General features: G+C 48.6%; 1 protein-coding gene across 1 annotated transcript; it reads left to right on the top strand.

Annotated features, from left to right (window-relative positions):
- The first annotated feature begins 2,493 nt into the window (after positions 1-2,493).
- NR2E1 (nuclear receptor subfamily 2 group E member 1) lies at positions 2,494-20,493 on the top strand. Its single transcript, XM_032682071.1, is given in 10 exon segments — positions 2,494-2,760; positions 7,883-8,028; positions 8,733-8,820; positions 9,093-9,328; positions 10,633-10,779; positions 15,439-15,535; positions 15,921-16,070; positions 16,342-16,447; positions 19,060-19,076; positions 19,079-20,493. Coding segments are annotated over 10 exon segments (1,155 nt in total). The 5' UTR covers positions 2,494-2,735; the 3' UTR covers positions 19,222-20,493.
- Positions 20,494-20,789: the final 296 nt, after the last annotated feature.

The raw sequence follows: 20,789 nt of genomic DNA, 5'->3' as shown, positions 1-20,789 counted from the left end.
AGAGTCCTGTATCTTCCCTATACTCTTGGAAGATACATGATGCCTTCACTTTCAGGGCTGAGGTACAGCAAACCGAAAGGAAAGAGGACAAACCCCAGCTGGTGCAGGTTTGCACAGCCTGGGGAACAGGGAAGGGCTGATGGTTTACTCCCTCCTCAGCAATTCACAGCCCCAGCCCATCTCACATGCAGAGCCAGCTTTGGGTGGGTGCATTATGTTAGTGGAGTTTTGGGTGGAGGGATGGGTTATTCGAGCTCTTCTTTTTATTTAATCTTTGCAGAGCCTGATTTTGTACATGGGAGGGAGAGCCCTCCTCATATTCAGAGCAGCCTGTCTAAGGTGTGGCTGGAACCTGCAGACACAGTTTGATCAGCCTTTGCAGTGTTTTTCAGAGTTTATAAGGCAAAGAACTGTAGCTTCTGCAGGATCAGAGATCTGCCTCACTAGAGCAAGGGATGCCCAGGGACAGATTTGGGCCCCGCTGCCATTTAATCATCTTTGTTTTGGCCTCCAGACCCTGCTAATGTAGCATCTCCTTTCCTGTTGCTCTCCACATTGCTCAAGGAGGTGAACTATTCCCTGCCTCCCTGGAAGCAGATTTGGAGTGAATTTGTCTGTGTTCCCTGATACACTAGTTTCTTTGCTTTCTGAGATCTCCCTGAGTAACTTCCCAGTCCTCTGGACAGTGTCTCTCAGTGTTAGGCAGGACCAGGCTTGTCCTGATTCAAGGCTTCCTTCTGTGCCATGGATGCACTGGACCCATGGGGAGCAAAGAGCAAAAAGTCACTGGGATTCCAGTGCTGTCCAGAGTCATGCAGCCCTGCAACACAGATATGGTATAGGCCCAAGAGAAGTCATTTATAACCTGGGGTAGAAGGATGGAAGGATGAAATAATGAAGTGCAAAAGGATGGGGACAGTGTGTTTAGGGCTGGGCTAAGCACCACTTTCCCTCAACGTTACTGCCAGCAAGGCGTAAGTCAGTTGTGCTGCATTAACACCTCACATCAGTGACAGGGACGAGAAAGGAGAGACCGAGGCACATCCGAGGTTTTCTCAAGTTCCTCAGCAACTGCTGCCCCTGCTCTCTGGTGCCGTTGCCCGTCCCAGTTTGCCTCCGCAGGAAAGGTAGTCTTTCCTTTCTCCCCAGATGCAGAAGGAAAGCGTCTCTCACCATCCTTGTACTGCTCTACCAGATCCCAGCAGGCAGAGAGTTTCCAAGAGATGAAACCAGAGATGCTGAGTTGGGAAAGGGTCTCATCTCTGACCCCCCCGCCGCTCCCCCGCCCCCCGGTTCTGACAGCGCTGCTGGGCCACTCGAGGGCGGTGAGATGCTGAGACACGGCGAGGTCGGCGGTGCCCAAGGGTCAGAGCGGCCCTACGGAGCAAGGGCGGGCTCCTGGCACGGCCGTCGTGCAACAAGTCCCGGCGCCGGGGAGCGGGAAGCGGCAGCCGCCCCCACTCGCCTTGCAAACCCCGCCGTGCGCCGGCCTTGCTCCCCCCGTGCCAGCCTCCGGCTCCCTCGGCAGCATGGAGGTCCGGCTGCCCGGTGGGAAGGCTGTAGGCTCGGTGGGGCCCGGTCCAGCTCGCAGCCCCGGCCCGGTCCCCGCCCTGCCCCGCCGGATGCCAGCACAGCCGTGCCCGGGCCGGGGCAAGGGCAAGGGCAGGGGCGAGCCACAGGCGGGCCCCACCTCAGCACGGGAAAATGCGAAAGAAACGGGATCTTGATCCGTTCTTTCTGCTTTCTCTTTTGTCTCCTCTTTTTTCCTTTTCTTTCCTTTTTTTTTTTTTTTTTTTTTCTGGGGGGTGTCCTTTTTTATGACAGTGAGGGCACAAGGCGAGTGTGGAGGCGGAATCGTCTCGGCAGCCGCTGTATTTTGTGTGGAAGCCGCTCGGGGGTTCATTAATATCATTAGCATTTAACCCCCTCCCTGCCCCCTCCCCTTCCCAGCGCGGGGTGACGTCACGCGGCGGCAGGAGTTGGGGGGAAAGCGAGGGAAGCTCAGTGGGCAAGGGGCGTCCCTCTCCCCTCCCCGCCGCTGCCTGTCACAGCCTCTCTGCCGATATTATAGGGGCTGAAGCCTGGAGCTCAAAGCGCGAAGTCAGCCAGTGTAATGAACTTCTGGAAACCTTTCCCTTTTTATACCATTCAGTTTCTGAGAGGCAGAGACTGCCTCCTCTGACGCCTTTTCCCCCCTTCCATTATTTTTCCAGGCTCTGATCTCCCTGCTCGTTGCACCGAGGCGCTCGACGCAGAGCCCCGCTCCCCATCCTACCTTCTCTTTCGCCTCATTGTTGTCCTGGCTGCTGTGGCTCTCGCTTGCCTTCCAGGAGCGCAGTGGCGATCACAGTCGCACCCCCTGCACCCTCCCGGGGTCCCGAGAGCATCTGCTCGAAGGGGGGCAGCGAGCGGCCGCCGACTTTGGGTCGCTTCGTTGCTATTTTTCTTTGCCTTATTTTCGGCTTTCCTTTTTTTTTTTTTCATTTTGCTCCACTTTTTTTTTTTTTTCCTTTTCCCCTCGCCGCGTCCCCGCAGCGTGTCCCCGTCCCTCGGGAGGACATTGCCGGGGAGCGGGGCCTCGGCGACGATGTGCCGGCCCCAGCGGCGGAGCCAGCAGTGAGCGCCCAAGGGAGGCACCTGCCCCGCGGAGCAGGGGGCGCTCCGGGGGGGCCGCACCGCCTCGCCCCGGCGCCGACGCTTCACCCCGAGTTTAACGACTCCCGGGGGCTTCGAGCATGAGCAAGCCGGCGGGATCAACAAGTGGGTAATAACGCGGTGGAGACTTCGAGCAGCCTTTCCGAGCCCGGCTGCAGCCTGGCCTGGGGGGCGGGAGGTGGAGGGGAGGGAGAGGAAGGGGAGGGGGGGCTGTGGCTTGGGTTTGCATCCCCCCTCCCTCCCCGCCACCCCCACCCAATTGAAAAAGAAGTGTATATTTCCAACCGGAGTGGCAACGAATATATAGGCTCTGTGTTGCCCCGATAGAGTTTGGGCCCAGGGTTTTACAAAAAGTAAAGCTTTTCAGCTGCACGCCCTGGCCTTCCGCGCCGGGAAGCGGGGCAGAAGCCGGTGGGCAGCGAGCCCTGGGGAAGGCGGCTCTGCCGGCGGCGGGGAGGGGGGCTGGTCCCGCCGGGGCTCGGGTGGCTGTGTGCACGTCTCCGGTACTGGGGTGGAAGTATGAAGGTTTGGGTTTAAATGGCTTTACGGCGTTGAAACGTGCTGCTTTTCTCACGGACTTTATGCAACCTTCTGCGACATAATAATTTCTTTTTAAGAGTTTGAAACTCCGGTCACTCAATTACACGGAATCGCGCAAGCAACTCAGTTGAAGGAGGATTTAAATGCAATACTTTGCACACCATTCCCAGTTACAACAAATAATCCTGCAACGAGGAAAGCAGAAACAACTTAAAAGTCACATTTTCCTTAATCCTAAATCCATGCACCTCATAACTGGAGAATTTAAAGCATGACTAACCTCTCTTACAGAATGGCTCAATCCGTATAATCCCAATGGGACTTTCGAAGTTTGTAATATGGATGGAGTCAGTAACAAAGGGGGGGGGGAAATACCCAATCCAATTTAATGTCTGACAAGTGATGGATCGGACAGCTATTTCCTCTGCGCTCCGACGGGCTCCCGGGGTTGCGGAACGCCGGAAAAAGGGAGTCAGAGCCGTGAGGAACCCGCCGTGGTACCTGCCACCGGCCGCCTCTAGCCAGCCCCGAGGCCTTCTCCTCGCCGCTGTCCTCCATTATTTTGACCCGGGTCCGCCCTTTGTCCGCGGGGGCCGGGAAGCCGGGAAGGAGGGAGGGGGGCGCAGCAGGGCCGGGGGACAGCCGGGGGCCTCGGCGCGGAGGTCGCGCGTGGAGGAGGCGAGCGGCGCGGAGCCCCCGGCGCTGCGGCCGAGCTGCCGCCGCTTCGGCGTGGGCTGGTTTTATTTCTTCCTCCTTGGGGCTGAGTGCGGCACCTTTCCGAGCCAGCCGCCCGAGGGGGAAAAAAAAAATGTAGTCGAGGTGCTAAGGGGCTAACCGGGGGAGAGGAGGGGGCAGGGGCCAAAAACCTGCAGTGGCCGGGGGCTGGTTCCGCCAGCTGCACTGCCCGAGGCTGCTCGGGAAGTGCGAGGCAGTCGGAGCGGGATCGGGCCCGTGGGGCAGCCGCACTGGGACATTGTCGGGGCTTCTGGCAGCTTTCTGAGTGCCAGGGAAGGGGCAGGAAGGGTCGGGGAGCCTTGTCCCCAAAAGACGCCGCAGCTTCTGCTGGAGACATTTTGCGAAGGAGAAAACCCGCCAGGCTGGACCGCCCCTCCGGCCGCACGGCGCTGGGCGACCCTGGGCCACTGCCGCCGCTTTCACCGCTCGATGACCCCTGACCCCGGGGACCTCCTGAAAGGGACCCCCAGGTCCGACTCGGCCAAACCCCACGGGGACGGGCACACGCGTGGCCTCGCTCAGGGCCGGGACCCGATCTCAGCCGGGCTCGGCAGCGCATGCAAGCCCGACGAGCTGTCCTGGGGCCTGGGCGCGATCCTGAGGGTCCTAGGGGGTTCCTGGACAAGGGAGCTGCGTCCTGGCTTTTCTGCCCGCCGGTGGGCGCCTGGCGATGTCAGCTGCGATATCAGCCTGGGTGGTAACAAGACCCCATCCCGCCGTCCCCCGAGCCCAGACTAACTTCTTTCAACAGCCTCTGATGGTAATTACAGTAATCGGGACTGCCATATATCCTTTAAGCAATTATGACACAAAAAAAAGCCCCCAAGGACCCCCTGTCGTGGGATGTTCAAAACGGTTTCCCCGCTGAACAGAAATCCCATTTTCTTAGCGCTAAAACTTCCGAGACGAAGCGGTACCTCGGGGAACCGGAGCGCTTTTAAACAGAGTTAATCAGTTATCGCATGACCCCGTGTCAAGCTTACATTTTTCTCTTCCCACCCCCCGCCCTGCCTCTTACCCGTCTACTTATTTCATATTTCGCCCTGCACGAAAGTTTTCTCATAACAGCCCCTGCGGGGCAGGGATTGGGGTTGGGGGTGGGGGGGGGAGCGCAGATCGCGGCCGGGGCTGCGGGCGGGCGGCGGGACGGGGCGGCCACGCAGACTCGCGAAACGGGGGGCCCAGCCGCTCCCTCTACCATGTCCCCTCTCCCCGTCCTCCGCCTCGCCAAGGTCCACGGAGCTCAGCGGACCGGCCGAACCGCTCTGGCGGCTGGAAACGTGTTTATGTGGGTTTGGCGAGGTGCTCCAGGCGCTCGTGTTTTATAGACCGAATATGTAGGCGTGTAAAGGATATACAGAAAATATGTTTACATACATGATGTGGATATGTACCTAGATAGTGCTTAGGATTTTTCAAAACAGCTCCAAAACATAAAATCCGTCTGGGGAAAACTATTTTTTAAAAGTAACCCAAGTTTCTTCCCTCTCCACCGCACGACTTTAGCGCCAGCGGAGCCGAGCTGGCTGCCCCGCACCGCAGGCCAGCCGGGGAAGCAGGGACCCCCGTGGCTGTCCGGTGCCCCAGGGGGAACAGCGGTCCCATAGCAGGCTCGGCTGCGCGGCCGAGGCTGGGAACCGCTGGCAAGGGAAGAGGAGCGGAGCGGGGTCCCGGCACCGCGAGCTGCGGTGGACCGGGGTGCGTGGGGGCAGCGCGGCAGTGCCGGGCTCCACACCGGGATGCACCAACGCTGCACGTATCGCTCCAGTGTCTCTCCCCCCACCCCCAGCCTGCCCCTCCTCCTCCTCCTCCTCCTTTGTGTGCGTGCGTGTGGACCCTCTCTCTCCCCGTGGATGCTAAGGACTGGAGAGGGAAGTCGAGCGCTTTCCCCCCGTTGGCATTGTGCGATATCCGAATTCCCATGCTACACTTTTTGACGGGTCACTGGTGCCCCAATAGGCAGGTGGCAAGGAGGGCTTGTAATTACACACTCCCAGAAATGGTGCCTTGGCCTCAGCCCTCCTCACGGGCGCCTACCTGCAGCTCCAAAGCCGCGGTTTGCTCGCAGGCAGTGGTTCGGGGGGGCATCCTTCAGCTGCGCTCCTTATTAATTGCGTAAAAGTTTTCTATTCTTTAACCCCTCTCCCTCCCTCCCACCTTCCTTCCCTCCTCCACCCCTCCCTCTCGCAGTCCCTAACCTAATCCCCGTCCCTCTCACCGTGTTGTGTATAGCAGCTGTCGGGTTTCATTTAGGGGAGAAGCTGGCAGCTTGTGCTCATTGGAGGCAGTCAAACGAGTTTCAATGGGAAAAATCATTAAGTTAACACTTTATCTAATGTCCCTATTGTCTGCCAGCAGGCATTGTCTTAGAGCCTTAGCGTAGACATGTCTGAAAGTATCTCCGACTCCTAAATTCTCTAGGGAGCCCCTGCGGCCTGTTTCCATTGCCCCCTCCCGTCCCGTAGCAGCGCTCCGCACCGCTCCGCAAGCTGCTGCTTTTACCCCTCCAGCCTTCATCCTCAACCCCCATAGCCGGGGCTCTCCCGAACTACTTCCAAACAAAGATAATGGTCTCGAGAGCTCTTCATTGGAGTTTGGAGACCAAGGTTTCGTGAGAGAACTGAATTTCCAGCTTAAGTTCTGGTAGGAGAGAAGAAGACTGTTTGAGGCAGAGGGAAGAAAAAGAGAGGAGAGAGAAGAGAAGAGAAGAGAAGAGAAGAGAAGAGAAGAGAAGAGAAGAGAAGAGAAGAGAAGAGAAGAGAAGAGAAGAGAAGAGAAGAGAAGAGAAGAGAAGAGAAGAGAAGAGAAGAGAAGAGAAGAGAAGAGAAGAGAAGAGAAGAGAAGAGAAGAGAAGAGAAGAGAAGAGAAGAGAAGAGAAGCAAGAAAAAAGAAAAAGAAAAATAAAAAGAAAAATATAAGGAGAAATAAAAAGAGAAGAAAAGAAAAAAAGAAAAATAAAGAGAAAAATCAAAAGAAAAATAAAGAGAAAAACAAAAAGTAAAATAAAGAGAAAAACAAAAAGAAAAATAAAAACAAAAATAAAAATAAAAATAAAAAAAAAGAAAAACCAAAACAAAAAAAAATAAAAATAAAAAGAAAAAAGAAAAAGAAAAAGAAAAAGAAAAAAAAGAAAAAGAAAAAAAAAAGGAAAAAGAAAAAAGAATAGAAGAGAGAAGAAAAAACCATAGAAATGGCAGAAGCCGAGCGGGGTTTTGGCGGGTTTCTTGAACGGGGCTGCAATACTCTCTCTACGAGTTTTTGCATCCCCCTCAGAGCATTTGCAATTCTAGTCAAAGCCGGTGTGAAAGCAGCGTCTGGTGGAGAGGGGGCTGCAGGAGAGGCGGAGCGGAGCGGAGGGGCGCTGCCCGCCCTGCAGACTCGCACCCAAGCTCGCCCGCAGACTCCTCCGCTCACAAAAACGAGGCGGAAAGTTTTGGTGCAGGTTTTGAGGTGAAGAAAATGGCACGCCCTCTCTGCGACAGAAACCAACCCCCTTTCCCTGGGTTGCTAGCGGGGAGAGGAGATTACTTGGCTTCCTGGTCATTTTATTTTGTTTTGGTTTAATTCTGTGCTTCGGTCTCCTGACCGCTCTCCTGCCCAGGGAAAGTGCCGACCTTTGTTTGCCGTGCGCCAGAAAACGAAGGAAACACTCCCCCTAAATCCCCGCAATTCCCTCCCCACCCTCCTCATCCTCATTTCTAGCGGGCAAGTCTGCTGCTCCCGCTGCTGTAATCTTCCCTTCCAAAATGGGTCTTGGCGATTATAGAAGATCCAAATAAACGTAGTGGGGCATGAATAATGCTCATTGTAGAAGACTGACACTTGCTCAAGGAAAAGAAAGTTGGCTATAAAATCACTTCGTTATTTGCTTGTACTGCGGCTCTGGGGCTAATCTCTCCGGAGGTCAGATTGCTGAGCGCTCTCTTTCCCTCTTTCCCTTCTCTGCTTTCAGGTCGCATCTTAGACATCCCTTGCAAAGTGTGTGGGGACCGCAGCTCCGGGAAGCACTATGGGGTGTACGCCTGCGATGGGTGCTCGGGATTTTTCAAGCGGAGCATCAGGAGGAATAGGACCTATGTTTGCAAATCAGGAAATCAGGTACCAGCCGCAGAGCATCCCCCTCACCGCCTGCACCCTGCATTTCCCCAAGGGTCCGTATTGCCCTCCCCTCGCCAACAGACACCCGCAGCAAGCAAGGCGCAGCACCCTGCAGTCTCATCCTCCCTTCCCAGGGGGTGCCGGGCGAGGCCGGGCGCTGGATGTCCCAGCCCGCCTGTCCCCCGCACGCCCCCCCGCCCCAGCCCACCGGAGAGGCCGAGGGGATGCGTAGGGAGGCGGAGGGATGCGGGCTGGGGGAGGTCGCAGCCAGTACATCTTCTCGTTATGAAGGGACAGAGAGGGGCAGCCTTCCATAAGCCTCAGTACATGGCCGGGAGATAGACAACCATCAGTTTACATGCCGGCGTGTCGTTCCCGCGACTGGCCCGAGGCAGCCTCGCTTTTCGCCTTCCCGCTCCGGCCGCGCTCCTTTCCACCCGCGGACCGTCCCCACGGGGACGTGGGGCTGGGAAGGCGCAGTGGGGCTCAGGGCACCGGGGCGCCCCGAGGGGGCGGCACCGCCGTCGCTGTCTCGGGTGCTGAAGGCGGCCCGGCCCGCCCTATCCCGGGGCCGAGCGCCCGGCCCGGCCCGGCCCGACGCACCCAAGGGCGGCCCCTCTGTGCCCGCCGCCGCGGGGAGGGTGTTGGGAGCCGGCGGGATGGGCGCGCTGCTGCCCCCGGCCCGACGGCTGGCTGTGTTGCAGGGAGGCTGTCCGGTGGACAAGACGCACAGGAACCAGTGCCGAGCCTGCCGGCTGAAGAAGTGCTTGGAGGTCAACATGAACAAAGATGGTACCTGCTCCCCCTCTCCCGGGGCCGGGGTGGCAGGGCAGCAGGACAGAGTTGCTCTGAACTGTGGAGCACTGTGTCATTCTGGTGTATCCTTGCCCTGGCCCCCAGTAACCCCCCCACCCTGCGACAGCCTCGGACATTTCTCCCGAGACATCTCTTGGGCAAGGGGCACGAGAAAATTGCAAGGAGGGAGGGAAGCCCAGCCGAGTAGTGCAGGGTACCCAATGTGGAACCCTCTGGTGACTCCCTCATCTCTCCTTGGTGCCCCACAGCGGTGCAGCACGAGCGGGGCCCCCGGACGTCGACAATACGGAAGCAGGTGGCCCTCTACTTTCGTGGGCACAAGGAGGAGAGCGGCGGCACCCCACACTTCCCCACTGCTGCCCTGCCAGCACCCGCTTTCTTCACCGCCGTCTCCCAGCTGGAGCCCCATGGCCTGGAGCTGGCCACCGTCACTGGCACTCCAGAGAGACAGGCTCTGGTGGGCCTGGCACAGCCCACCCCAAAGGTCAGCCACTGCTCTGGCCCTCAGCAGGCCTGCAGACCAGGGTGCCTGCAACCTGTCAGCTCCTTCCTGCCTCTGGGATAGACATGGCAAAGAGCAAGGCTTGAGGCTCTGAGGGTTGTGGTGGGGACTTTTATTATATCCCTAAAGCCCTGAAGAGATGAGGTGCACAGGATGAGAAGCCCTCTGCAGAAGGGGTGAGCAGCAGCACTGACTGATAACCTGCTCCATACGAACCCTGTCTCTCCTTCATTCTTACACCTTAATGGTTGCAGAAGTGCTATTCCTGCCTGGAGCCCATCCACAAGTCAGTTTTAAACAAATTGTTTCACAAGGCATGCAATCATTGAGTTTTCTTCAGCAAAATGCCCATCTCCATGGTGGTATAGTCCAGAAAGTACTATGTGTACTGACCAAAGCCTGTAGCTTGTCCACATAGACACAAAAAACAAACTTAGCTAAACTGGCTCTGTACTTCTTGGTTGTGACATTTCCTAAGCAGACCAGTGGAGGCACTGATGTGGCCTCAACTGCACAGGAATTAGCTGTGAGGTGATGTTTTTCATTAGCCCATTTGCAATGGTATTTTACATATTCACTGCATCTAGAAAATCACAGAAGAGACGGCTTAAATAGTTCTGCATTTTGAGAGTTGGTAGCTTGGCAGAACCCATCATGAATGTGGTCACAATATATAGTTTTACATGGTAATTTTGGAAAACACAGAATCAGAAGTTATTTGGCAAGAAAATGTAGCACACACTTGAAAACATAACTCCCTTCCAACCCGACACAGCCTTTAGATAGTTATGTTTAGCTCTACTCATTTACTTACGGCCTGTTGCAGTCAGGGAGTAAGATCAAGGTTAAGGCTAAGTGAGTGCTTACTGCTTTGCTGAGCAGGGTTGGAATGCTAAATCAGCTTCTGAAGCAAGGTTACAAACCACAAATTCTTAATCAAATTTGTATTCTTCTAACTCTGCTATCAAAGATGTGTGAGTGTGTAACAGAGTAAAGGATAACGCTTCATTTTCATACTTCCCCCCCCCCAATATAATAATTTCATTCTCCCTTCAGTCTTTTCCTCCAAACTGTTTCTGTAGTACAGCTCATCCAAGCGGATAAGCAGCAGGGAGCAGTTTGGAGTGAGCTCACTGCAAGCAATGCCCTCTGCTTGCGGAACAGGAGAGTGCACACTCTGCACTGAGCATGAGTTTGATGCACAGAATGGCAGCTGTAGGGGAGAGGAAGATGAGACTGCCTTGGTGACACTGTATGAAGTTGCTTTATTTTCTTTTTGACATTAGTACCCACATGAAGTCAACGGTACCCCTATGTACCTTTACGAAGTGGCCACTGAATCCGTCTGCGAGTCAGCAGCCAGACTTCTGTTCATGAGCATCAAGTGGGCCAAGAGTGTCCCAGCCTTCTCCACCTTGTCCTTACAAGACCAGGTAAGGCACCTGCAGTAGGAGTGGCATCAGCCTGGTCTGCTTGTTAAAGTCTCAGATCTCAGATAGGGTCCTGAACTTCCAGCCCTAGACCTCAAAATCTGTAATGGACTTCAGCAGTTCTGAAGTTCACAGTAGAATTTAGGTCTGTCCCTGAAAATCAGGCAGTGATTTAGAAACTGCTTTCCTCCAACTTTTATTTCATGAAGCAAGCAAAAATCAATCAAACAAAAAAAAAATCTAATATAAAGTGACTATTATGGGAGGGCAAGGTTCAGAGGAGAAATCACCAGGCTGCAGACCAAGCTTAGCATGCCAAAACTCTTTCTCTACTTGTGGGACAACTATTCCCTCCATAAAATAGGAAACAGCATCTTACTTTGCTATTTTGGGATGAGAAATGCTTATTTAAGCATATAGCCTCAGGATATGACTAAAGGGTTTCTGAAGACCATTTCTCCTCCTCCTCCATCACCTCCTCTACCTCCTCCTTCTTCACCTTCTCCTGCTCCTGCTCTCCTCTCAACTGTTTACACAGCCAACATTTTTTTCTTATTCACCTTGGCTTCAGTGAACTTACAATTACATTAATATGGTGGAAGCAGTATTTGGCCAGCCCCCAGTATTTTTCCCCATTAATTACAATCTTCCCTAATGTGTTTTGTTTTCCTCTATGACAATTCACCTTTACCTTGAATAAATCATATGTGCACCATACAAGCTGAAGCAATGTCTTAATGACTTGATTCTTGATGAGGACTCAGTGTGCTTTGTATAATGCACCAATTTTTAAAAAAGTAATCACACAATTATAAAATGGAAGAGTGGAAACCTACCCAAAGCCCCAGTCATAAAAGATATCTAATACTTTGATATGATTGAGCTAATTTACCAAAGTGGTTACTCGAAAAATTGTGCCTTAGATGTTACACAGCAGTCTAGATGTTACATAGCAGTTATCAGGGGAACTAGTTTCTTTCCACAGATGCACGTTGCAAATGTTGTATATGATATGCAAAGAACTAAAAGAAATAATTTCTTAGGAAACCAATAGTGTTTTTATCTAAAGGTAAATCATGGTGGTCACAATGTGATATAAGGCTAAGGTATATAAAATTTTTTTTCTAGCACCAAACCCATGTTTTGAAATCCTTGTCTGGAAGTTACACAAAGGGAATGCTGCTCAGCTCCACTGCTATGCAGTGAGGATGAGGGAAGTGATGACACAGGGCCCAGGAGATCACAAGCACTGTTAGGAAGATAATAATCTCAGTGTGGAATGCTGCTCTCTAATCACATCTTCTGCTGGCACTACTCCTGTGGAGCACTGGGTCTGTCACACCAAGCAACCAAAGAAACAGGCTCAAATATCAGGAACAAGAAGCAGGTGTGTTGCTCCAGCCCCAGCCCCAGCCCCAGCCCCAACAAACAGGTGGAGACTGAGTCCATCTCTAGACCAGTGATGTCCACAGCAGACTCCCTAGGCAAAGGCTTTATTTGACATTATAGGGGCACATTTCCCTATGCATCTCTGTTAGTGTGCAGAGGAGGGGGCAGCAGGATTTGGGAGCAAGGGAAGTCTCCATTGCACATGCCACAAACAGCAAGGCCTGCTTATCTACCATAGATACCACAGTGCTCCTGTTAAATAACCCACTGACTCTTTCAGTATCATATCAGGGACTAACATTAGTTAAAAACCCAGCCTTTCCTTAACATTATCTTGACTTCCTCATTGCAAGCCAGCTTCCTCAAAACTCAGAGCTGCTCAGCTCTAACACTTTGACTTGGGCTTCTTTCCGAATGATTCCCCTGACATATTTAGGAGAGCTGGAGAAGAAATAACTGATTTTAATCACTTTATTTCATAAATAATCATACTGTTGATTTTTTATAACAGTGCTATTGCATTATTTAATTTGACAAATGGCCCAGCTGTAAATGTCTGCACTTCTCTTTTTGTATCCCTGACATCTGCCTGAGGAGACTCTAAAACCTTTTTCTGAATTTTAGGGGTTTTTTTGTGCTCTTCTAAAAAGGCAAGTGCACTGTGATTTCAGGACTCTGAGACAGTTTCGTCTTGAAGGCAAGGAAATAGATAGAAATTAATTTGCTGATAAAACACAAGTCTGAGGATTGCTGAGTCACTTCCCCCTGGTAAAACAGAGGGTGCATCCCTTCCCTAGATCCATACAGATAAATCCATCATGAACTGGAAGCCACACAAACAAAAATACTGTACTTCTAGTTCTGCTATCCTGCATACCTGTACATTTTGCCTGTGAGACAGGTTGGCCCAATGCACATCACCAACAAAATGTCACTCTAAGGATGGGGTTGATTAAGAAGCAAAACCCAGTCCTTCAGACAGCCCAGTATTTGTTTTTTCTTTGAAGAAGGAGGGCTGAGTATGACTTCAGCATGAATCATTTTAATTAGTGGTTTTACAAACTTATGCATAGGCATGAAGAAAGCTTTAGCTATTGGAGTAGTCTCTTATTTCTAAAGTCTTCTGACTTTAAAGACTTAGTGGGAAAGAACATATGAAATTGATATCTTCCAGAAACCACCATTCATTACCATTGTATCTGCATGAATGAATGACAAAAAAGTTTTACAAACGCAAATGAAAGGCTGGTGAATCATTTCCTATGTCATACAGAAACCTGCCCATCCATCAGGCAGGATTATCTAGAGGAGGGGCTGGGTTCACAGGTTGCAGTGGTTGCATCTGCTCTCAGAACAGAGTTAAGATGGGCACTAGACTCTAGACAAACACTGCCTCCCCCACATTTCATAAAATAATCTCGGTAGTTTTTCATACTGTGAAATACAATGTAAGTATTTCAAACAGTAACTGTGTGCAAACAGTGACAGAAAGACCTTCCTGTCAAAATTTCCTTAGGTTATGTAGAAGTTCTGCAAAGCACATAGCACAAAAAGGCACAAAATGGACATAACCCTACAGTGACAATTGAGAGCAGGGATTCTGAGAACTCTTCATCCCATTCAGAACAGAAAAGGGGGAATTAAAACTTGTAATCTGAGAATCATAGGCTGGGAGGTACCACAGTGGGTCACCCAGTCCAGCCTTCCTGCTCAAGCAGGGAACACATGACACAGGATTGGGTCCAGGTGGTTCTTGAGTATCTCTGATGAGGTGGACTCTCTGAGCTCAATGCTCGGTCATCTGCACAGTAAAGTTCTTCCTCATGAAACTTCCCATGCATCAGTTTCTGCCCGTTGCCTCTTGTCCTATTGGTTGGCAACAAATAACACTGCCCTGAACAGCAATACTGTTAAGAATTCGCACATCGATGAAGGATTATTTTTATTGATGCTTTCTGTATCAGCTATTATTTTCACATATCTGATTCTAAGGAAATAATCATTAATTTGGTACAACATCTTTTTTTACTTTGTTCTTCCTTAGAGACTCTTCATAGACTTAAAATGCCCACCTTCCTATTTTCCTAAAAAGCTACGCTGCTGATACTTTCAGGGACCATAGCAACGTTAATTTTTGTAGGTTTTGGGGGGCTTGTTTCGATTTGGGGTTTTTTGCTGCATGAGTTTTGGAAAATCTGTTTTCACTGCATGGAGCTGCTAGAAGATACCTCCCTACTCCACACCTCCCTACTCCACTCCAGTTCTCATCCCTCCAAGTCTCTCCCACCCTATTGTGGGGCACAAGGTCCCAGCAATGTGTATGCATCACAACATGCCCTTTGGACCATGAACTTCAGCTGAACTGAGGGTCCTCCAAATGTCTCTTAAGAGTTGGTCTGGGCTAACAACCCTAGATGCCCTCAAGATTAAAAATGACTGGCTTTGCCAGTCTGCATTTCCAGAAGTCTTTTCTCCTCTTCAAATGCACCACTGACTCTTCATGGAAATGAAAAGCATTGCCTCCAAACAGAGACAAACACATCCTCCATACAGGCATACAACATGCAAAAGTGGCAAAGAATCAGCAATGCTGTCAGTGTAGGTGCCTGGGTATTCACATCTCTGAAAGGCAACAGCTCAGTGCCTGGAATTTCTGAGTGATTTTGAGCAAAAAAAACCAGGAAAACAGGTGACACTGAGAAACTCCATGTGTGTCCAGATGCTGTACTTGACAGAGCTAAAGACTTGCTTAGTAAGGAAGGGGCTGTAAGATACATATGTGATCTAAAGCAGTGCTCCCTACACTGATGCAGGATGCTGTCCAGGCTTTTTTTCACAAATTCAGTCTTCCCAAGGGAAAGGAGTGTAATCCCTAGAGAGCAAGAGGAAAGCACTCATCCAAGCTGTCCTAGAACAATTATATGTGTGAGAGAGAGGAGCAGAGAGCCCATACCATGCTGAGAAACAAAGGCAAGTGTGTTCACGTTGTGAGCAAACTCTTGGGGAAGGAATTCTCACTCTCCTCTCTCGCCTTCCCTTTTGGTCCACAACATGGTGCACAGTGAGCCAACGCTCAGTGTTTTTCCACAATGCACAGACTTTTTTCTAGACACCTTCTCAAAAACCTAAGAGAAGAGCTAATGAATGCTGTGGGGAAAATACCATGACAGGCATTTGAAGTAGTTTTTAAAATAACAGAAATTTACATATTTAAATTGTTTATAAATCTATAAATTATACACTATGTTATATTGTACATCTATTGTATGACAGCTGATGCTTTTGGAAGATGCTTGGAGAGAACTGTTTGTTCTAGGAATAGCACAATGGGCCATTCCAGTTGATGCTAACACTCTACTGGCTGTATCTGGTAAGAATTGCACAATTTAATGACTTTGTTACAAAAATTACCATAAAAATACATTACTGAAAAAAGAACAACATGTAAAGAATAACAAATTCCTACTGAACAATAGAACATACCTGTCATTTATAAATCTATATTTAAATGCAAATAATGTTGTTTTGTTGTATTCATGACCGCTTGCATTGTCATTTAAATGCAAATTACTGTGTTTGTTATCATCCAAGAGAAGATTTTATATTAACTTTCATACAATATAGTCAGTTTACATGGAACCAGATAGACAAGTGTGACAATAGAGTGGATATTGATACAGAGGATTTTGTCAGAAATCAATATAAAATAAAGGAAATGCCTTTAATATTATTTATTTCATCTGTTTCTGTTTTAGGCATGAATGGTGACAATACAGATTCTCAGAAGCTGAATAAAATTATTTCAGAAATACAGGCTTTACAGGAGGTTGTGGCTAGATTTAGACAACTTCGGCTAGATGCTACTGAATTTGCCTGTCTTAAATGCATCGTCACTTTCAAAGCTGGTAAGCAGAAAGAATCTCTTGCTCATCTGGTCTGGTGACTATGAGGTTGCTACTTTAAAGAAAAAAATTATGTTTTAAGCCAGATACAGCTTTGTATCACCCGATGGATTTCCCCGTATTGAATTCCAGTAGTCAGTGCTGCATTTTGAAAGACTGACAGTGGAACGCTAGGAAACTAATAGGAACATTTAATTTCCGTTGATAGCACTAGCTGAACTTGTTTTGACCCACCCAAGAGTCAAGCTGAACTAGTAACTGATCTGCTTTCCAGTGCCCACACACAGTGGTTCTGAACTGAGGAGTTTCCGAAATGCTGCTGCCATAGCAGCCCTTCAAGATGAAGCCCAGCTCACTCTGAACAGCTACATTCATACCAGGTGAGTGGTGTCTTCTCTCAATATTTCTGGCAGGTGTAGGGGTAAAATCCTACTCTCACTGTACTGAAGATGACATTTGCACTGACTGAAGTGGGGACTGGGCTGTTACAGCAAGTATTCACTGGCTGTCAGCCTGCTGGCATTTGGCATTTCCTGATGGAAGAGAACTACAGAAAATGTCAGAAAAGACCCTTCAAATCATCAAATTCAGTCATTAACTTAACACTGCCAAGTCCACCACTAAATCATGTCCCCAAGTGCCAGATTTACATGTCTTTTAAATACCTTCAGGGATGGTGACTCCACCACTTCCCTGGGCAGTCTGTTCCAATGCTTGACAACCCTTTTGGGGAAGAAATTTTTCCTAATATTCAATCTAAACTTTCCTTGGTGCAACTTGAGGCTGTTTCCTCTGCTTGCTATTTGGGAGAAGATACCAAAACCCAACTCACTACAAATTCCTTTCAGGTAGAGTGGTAAGGTCTCCCCTCCTTCCTTTACTTCAGACTGAACAACCCCAGCCCTCTCAGCTGTTGCTCAGAGGACTTGTGCTCTAGACCCTTCACTGGTTTTGTTGCCCTTCTTTGGGTATGCTCCAGCACTTCAGTGTATTTAAACAAACAGAAAAGTGCTAATAGGAGAGATCTTCCCCTGGGAAGTGACACCTGCTGTGGAAAACTTTGCAGTTCAGAGGCCTACATTTTCCTCTACACTTCATCCAATTAAATACCTCTAAAAGTGATGCTCAAAACTTCACATCTCAGACCAGTATGAGTGCTTTTTACCCATGATCTCCAATTCCCATATGATTTCCCCCACATTGCAGACACAGAAATCAGGACACAAAGATCTTAAGTGGCTCTTCCAAGATGCTAGCCTGTGTCTGTGCTCGGGTTGAAACAAAAACCCCAGAACTTGTGAATCCCACTTTGGTGCAGCGGGAGAGTGATGAGAATCATTGTCTGGGAAGAAAATATTTCCCCTTGTCTAATTCAGGACAAGTTCCATAGGATACAGAAATCTTAAAACCCGCTGTAGAAGTTGTAGCTGTCATTCCACAAAGTGTATGGGGGTGAGCCCAGAAAATGTGCAAAGTACAACCCCACACTCTAGAACAGCTGGCTGGGAACAGATCAGTAACCTCCTGCTATGGACCACTTCAGAGTCGAGTGACAGAGGAGAAGCCTGAAGGTGTTACCCAACATCTTCTGCAACGCTGCCCTGGTTGGTTCAGGACTCCCAGGGAGAGTTGTCACAGGGCTTGTAAAGTCCACATCTATGTTGTTTAGCTGCAGTGAAGGTCCATGAGACGAGAACAGTGGGAGATGGGAGCCCTGAAAGAGAAACTTCAATACCATCTTTTCTTTCTGAAACTTTGATTTGCTGTCATAATAGCTCTGTCAGGCAGAAGGCTACTCCACATCAGAGATTAGACAGCAGCAGTCTCTGATCACTTCTATTAGTCTAAAGGGAATGGCCTGACGGAGGATGGGAGTAAATATGCAAATTCCATCCAGTTATGGCTGCTTCAGAACAAAAAGAATAACCGCTGCATAGCAGCCTCTTCCTGCTCTTAGGGAAGGCCTTTTCCGGGAAGATTGCTCCCAAGACTGAGACAGGACCTGTTGGAGAGAGAAGCCAGGGAGGAATACACAACCACTGTTTCCATTCCAGGCATGGCAATTTTTCTGCTGCATTTCTATGTTGCTGGAAGTATTTAGCTACTGGGGCTAAACAATATCTGTTGTAAAAGATAGCCTTTTACAAGAGAAAATCTGCAGTCCACTGACAGGACTGTCACTTTGACTTCACTGGGAGAGGGCTTTCAGCTTGCATTTCATCCTCAGGCTTGAATTTACCTTCCTGCCAGTGTTACAGCAGTATCAGCTGTTTGATTTCAGTGGAGTCAACAGGATGCAAGGAGAAGCAGCACATTTCAACAGCAGTCTGGAGAAGCAGTACATTTCTCCAAACGATCTACTCCTCCTTTCAGAGAGATCACTGTAAGCAGAAGTTTGAGAATCGCTGGTGTAAAGTCAGCGTAAGCACAGCTAGAACGCACATCCTATGTTGTGTTGGCTTCAAAACCTGGGAGAAAGGATGGAAAATATCCTGTACACAAACACATTACCTGGGATAAACATAGCTTCTTTAACTAAAATTTTCTTCAAAAATGTCAACTGGCATTCAATACATACGTCAACCAAAAAGGGGCAAAGTGATTACCATGAGAATCTGGCTAGGTTTAAACTGCACTTTAAATGAGAGGGTAGTTATTACAGGTCAAGCTCTTCCCTGAACTGCATCGAGAACATAGTTGTCGTATGAGGGACACATCAGAGCAGATCCAGTCTTTATATTGCTATTGCTCTAGGGGAATAAACAAAGGAGCTAAACAAAACTCAGAAACTTTGTTCTATATTCTGCTAACAGCAATATAGATTTCCTTGGAGTCAATCTTCTTACATGAGTACAAAACACAGGGCTTTAGCACAGGTAGCACCATCTGTACAGTTTATTGAATGTTAGTCCTTTTCTATGAAATAAAATACTTACTCTGAAAAAAAATACTTGAAAACTTCAATAACATTCTTTCTCTCTCCATCTCCCAGGTATCCCACACAACCCTGTCGTTTGGGAAACTTTTATTGCTTTTAACCAGCTTACGTTCAATTAGTCCATCTACAATAGAAGAAGTGTTTTTCAAAAAGACCATTGGGAATGTACCAATTACAAGACTGCTTTCAGATATGTACAAATCCAGTGACATATAAATACCTTAAATAAACAATCAGGATGGACAGTTTGAGAAGAACTTTTATCTATGGAGAATAAGCCTCAACTAACAAAATCTACAGGAAGCATAAGCCTGGGAACGTTTAGCCCTTAAACTCATTGACAAAAACCACCCCAGTAGATATGATTCTGCTGCTCTGAACAGAGTGATTTAGATCATGGAGAGAATGCTTTGTTCTACAGAAAAAGTGAAAGTGGTTGGAATTTGGCTGCTATTCCTGTTACTACAGGATGGAGGCAATTCAGATGCCAGTCATAGTTAACAAAGACTCTGCTATTCTCTCATTTAACTGGCAGATCTGAGACAAAATGTGAAAGAAGGTACTTTAGTTTGTTCAGTATTTGGAACTGAGTGACCAAACTTGGCTTCTGTTGTAACACAAGATGTGGTGGCCTTCAGAATTGTTTTAAAAGTAGCCTATGTTGGGAAAATGTTTTAATACGATAGGCAACATTTAAGACCAGGTTACCAAACATTGCTTCTGCTATAATACATCATGAAGTGGCCTTCAAACTGATTAAAAAGTAGCTTACGATGGGAGCTCCATTCTTCCAACAAAATGAACTGGTGATCTTTGACGCGGATGTCACAATTTGTTCAGTTAACATCTCAAAGACACAAGAGCTTTATAAACTTCCTCCCCAAACTTCCCTCCTTCTTCCACACACACAGACACACATTCACACCCACCCACCCCTGAAAAGATACAAGTCAAGAAAGGAAGACTAAAACAGCAAAACCAAATACAATGGAGATGACCGCTTCAGTGACCTGCTGGCTGTCCCGTTGGCACAGTGCTGAAACCAAAGGCAACGGTGGCCAAACTCTTTGTCGATGAGATGTGTGGAGAAATGAAATGACTATTAAAAAAATCAATGGAAGGAATTTTATTTCAAAGAAATAAAAGTTGTTGACTGATACAATGCTAACAATTTCCAAAAATCTCCATTGCCTTTTTAGAATACTCCAGGTTCTAATTTTGAAGCCTTGTTCACCTATACCCTCTCACACACAAAAACGTTATAAGCTGCTTATTTGATGTATGAAAAATGTAGAAAAAAAAAACATTTAAAGATAGCTGCTGTACTTTTCAAAATTTGTTATTAGGAACTAGCACTGAGAAAGATCAGCACTTGGACTATCATAGAATGAGTAAAACTTTTCCTGTACAAAGTGGATTAACCGATTTGTGAAGTTAAAAAGTTGTACTCATTGTATTTACAAAGAATAAAAATATATTGAATTTAAAGTACTTTCCAGTGTTCTTTTTACGCTTGTTCTTAGTTAGCTTCTTCCACTGTACCCCGCTGACCAGGGAGTAGAAATATTCTCTACTAAAATGGATTGCCTTAGATGCTGTGGAGTCTCCATCATCAGAGGTTTGAAAAACAGGTTAGACAAACATCAAAGGAGTAGCTTAGGTGATCCTGACTTTTGAGATTCTGCATAGAGCTGTTCCCTGTAATCCAAATATACACTGGCTGAATCCAAATATACACTTCCCTTCTCAAGGAGGTGACATACAGCTTTTTCTAGGACACAACT

This window comes from Chiroxiphia lanceolata, chromosome 3 (genome assembly GCF_009829145.1).
Source record: "Chiroxiphia lanceolata isolate bChiLan1 chromosome 3, bChiLan1.pri, whole genome shotgun sequence".
Lineage (NCBI taxonomy): Eukaryota > Metazoa > Chordata > Aves > Passeriformes > Pipridae > Chiroxiphia > Chiroxiphia lanceolata.
Note: the sequence above shows the minus strand (reverse complement) of the source record. Positions and strands in the feature narration are given on the sequence as shown.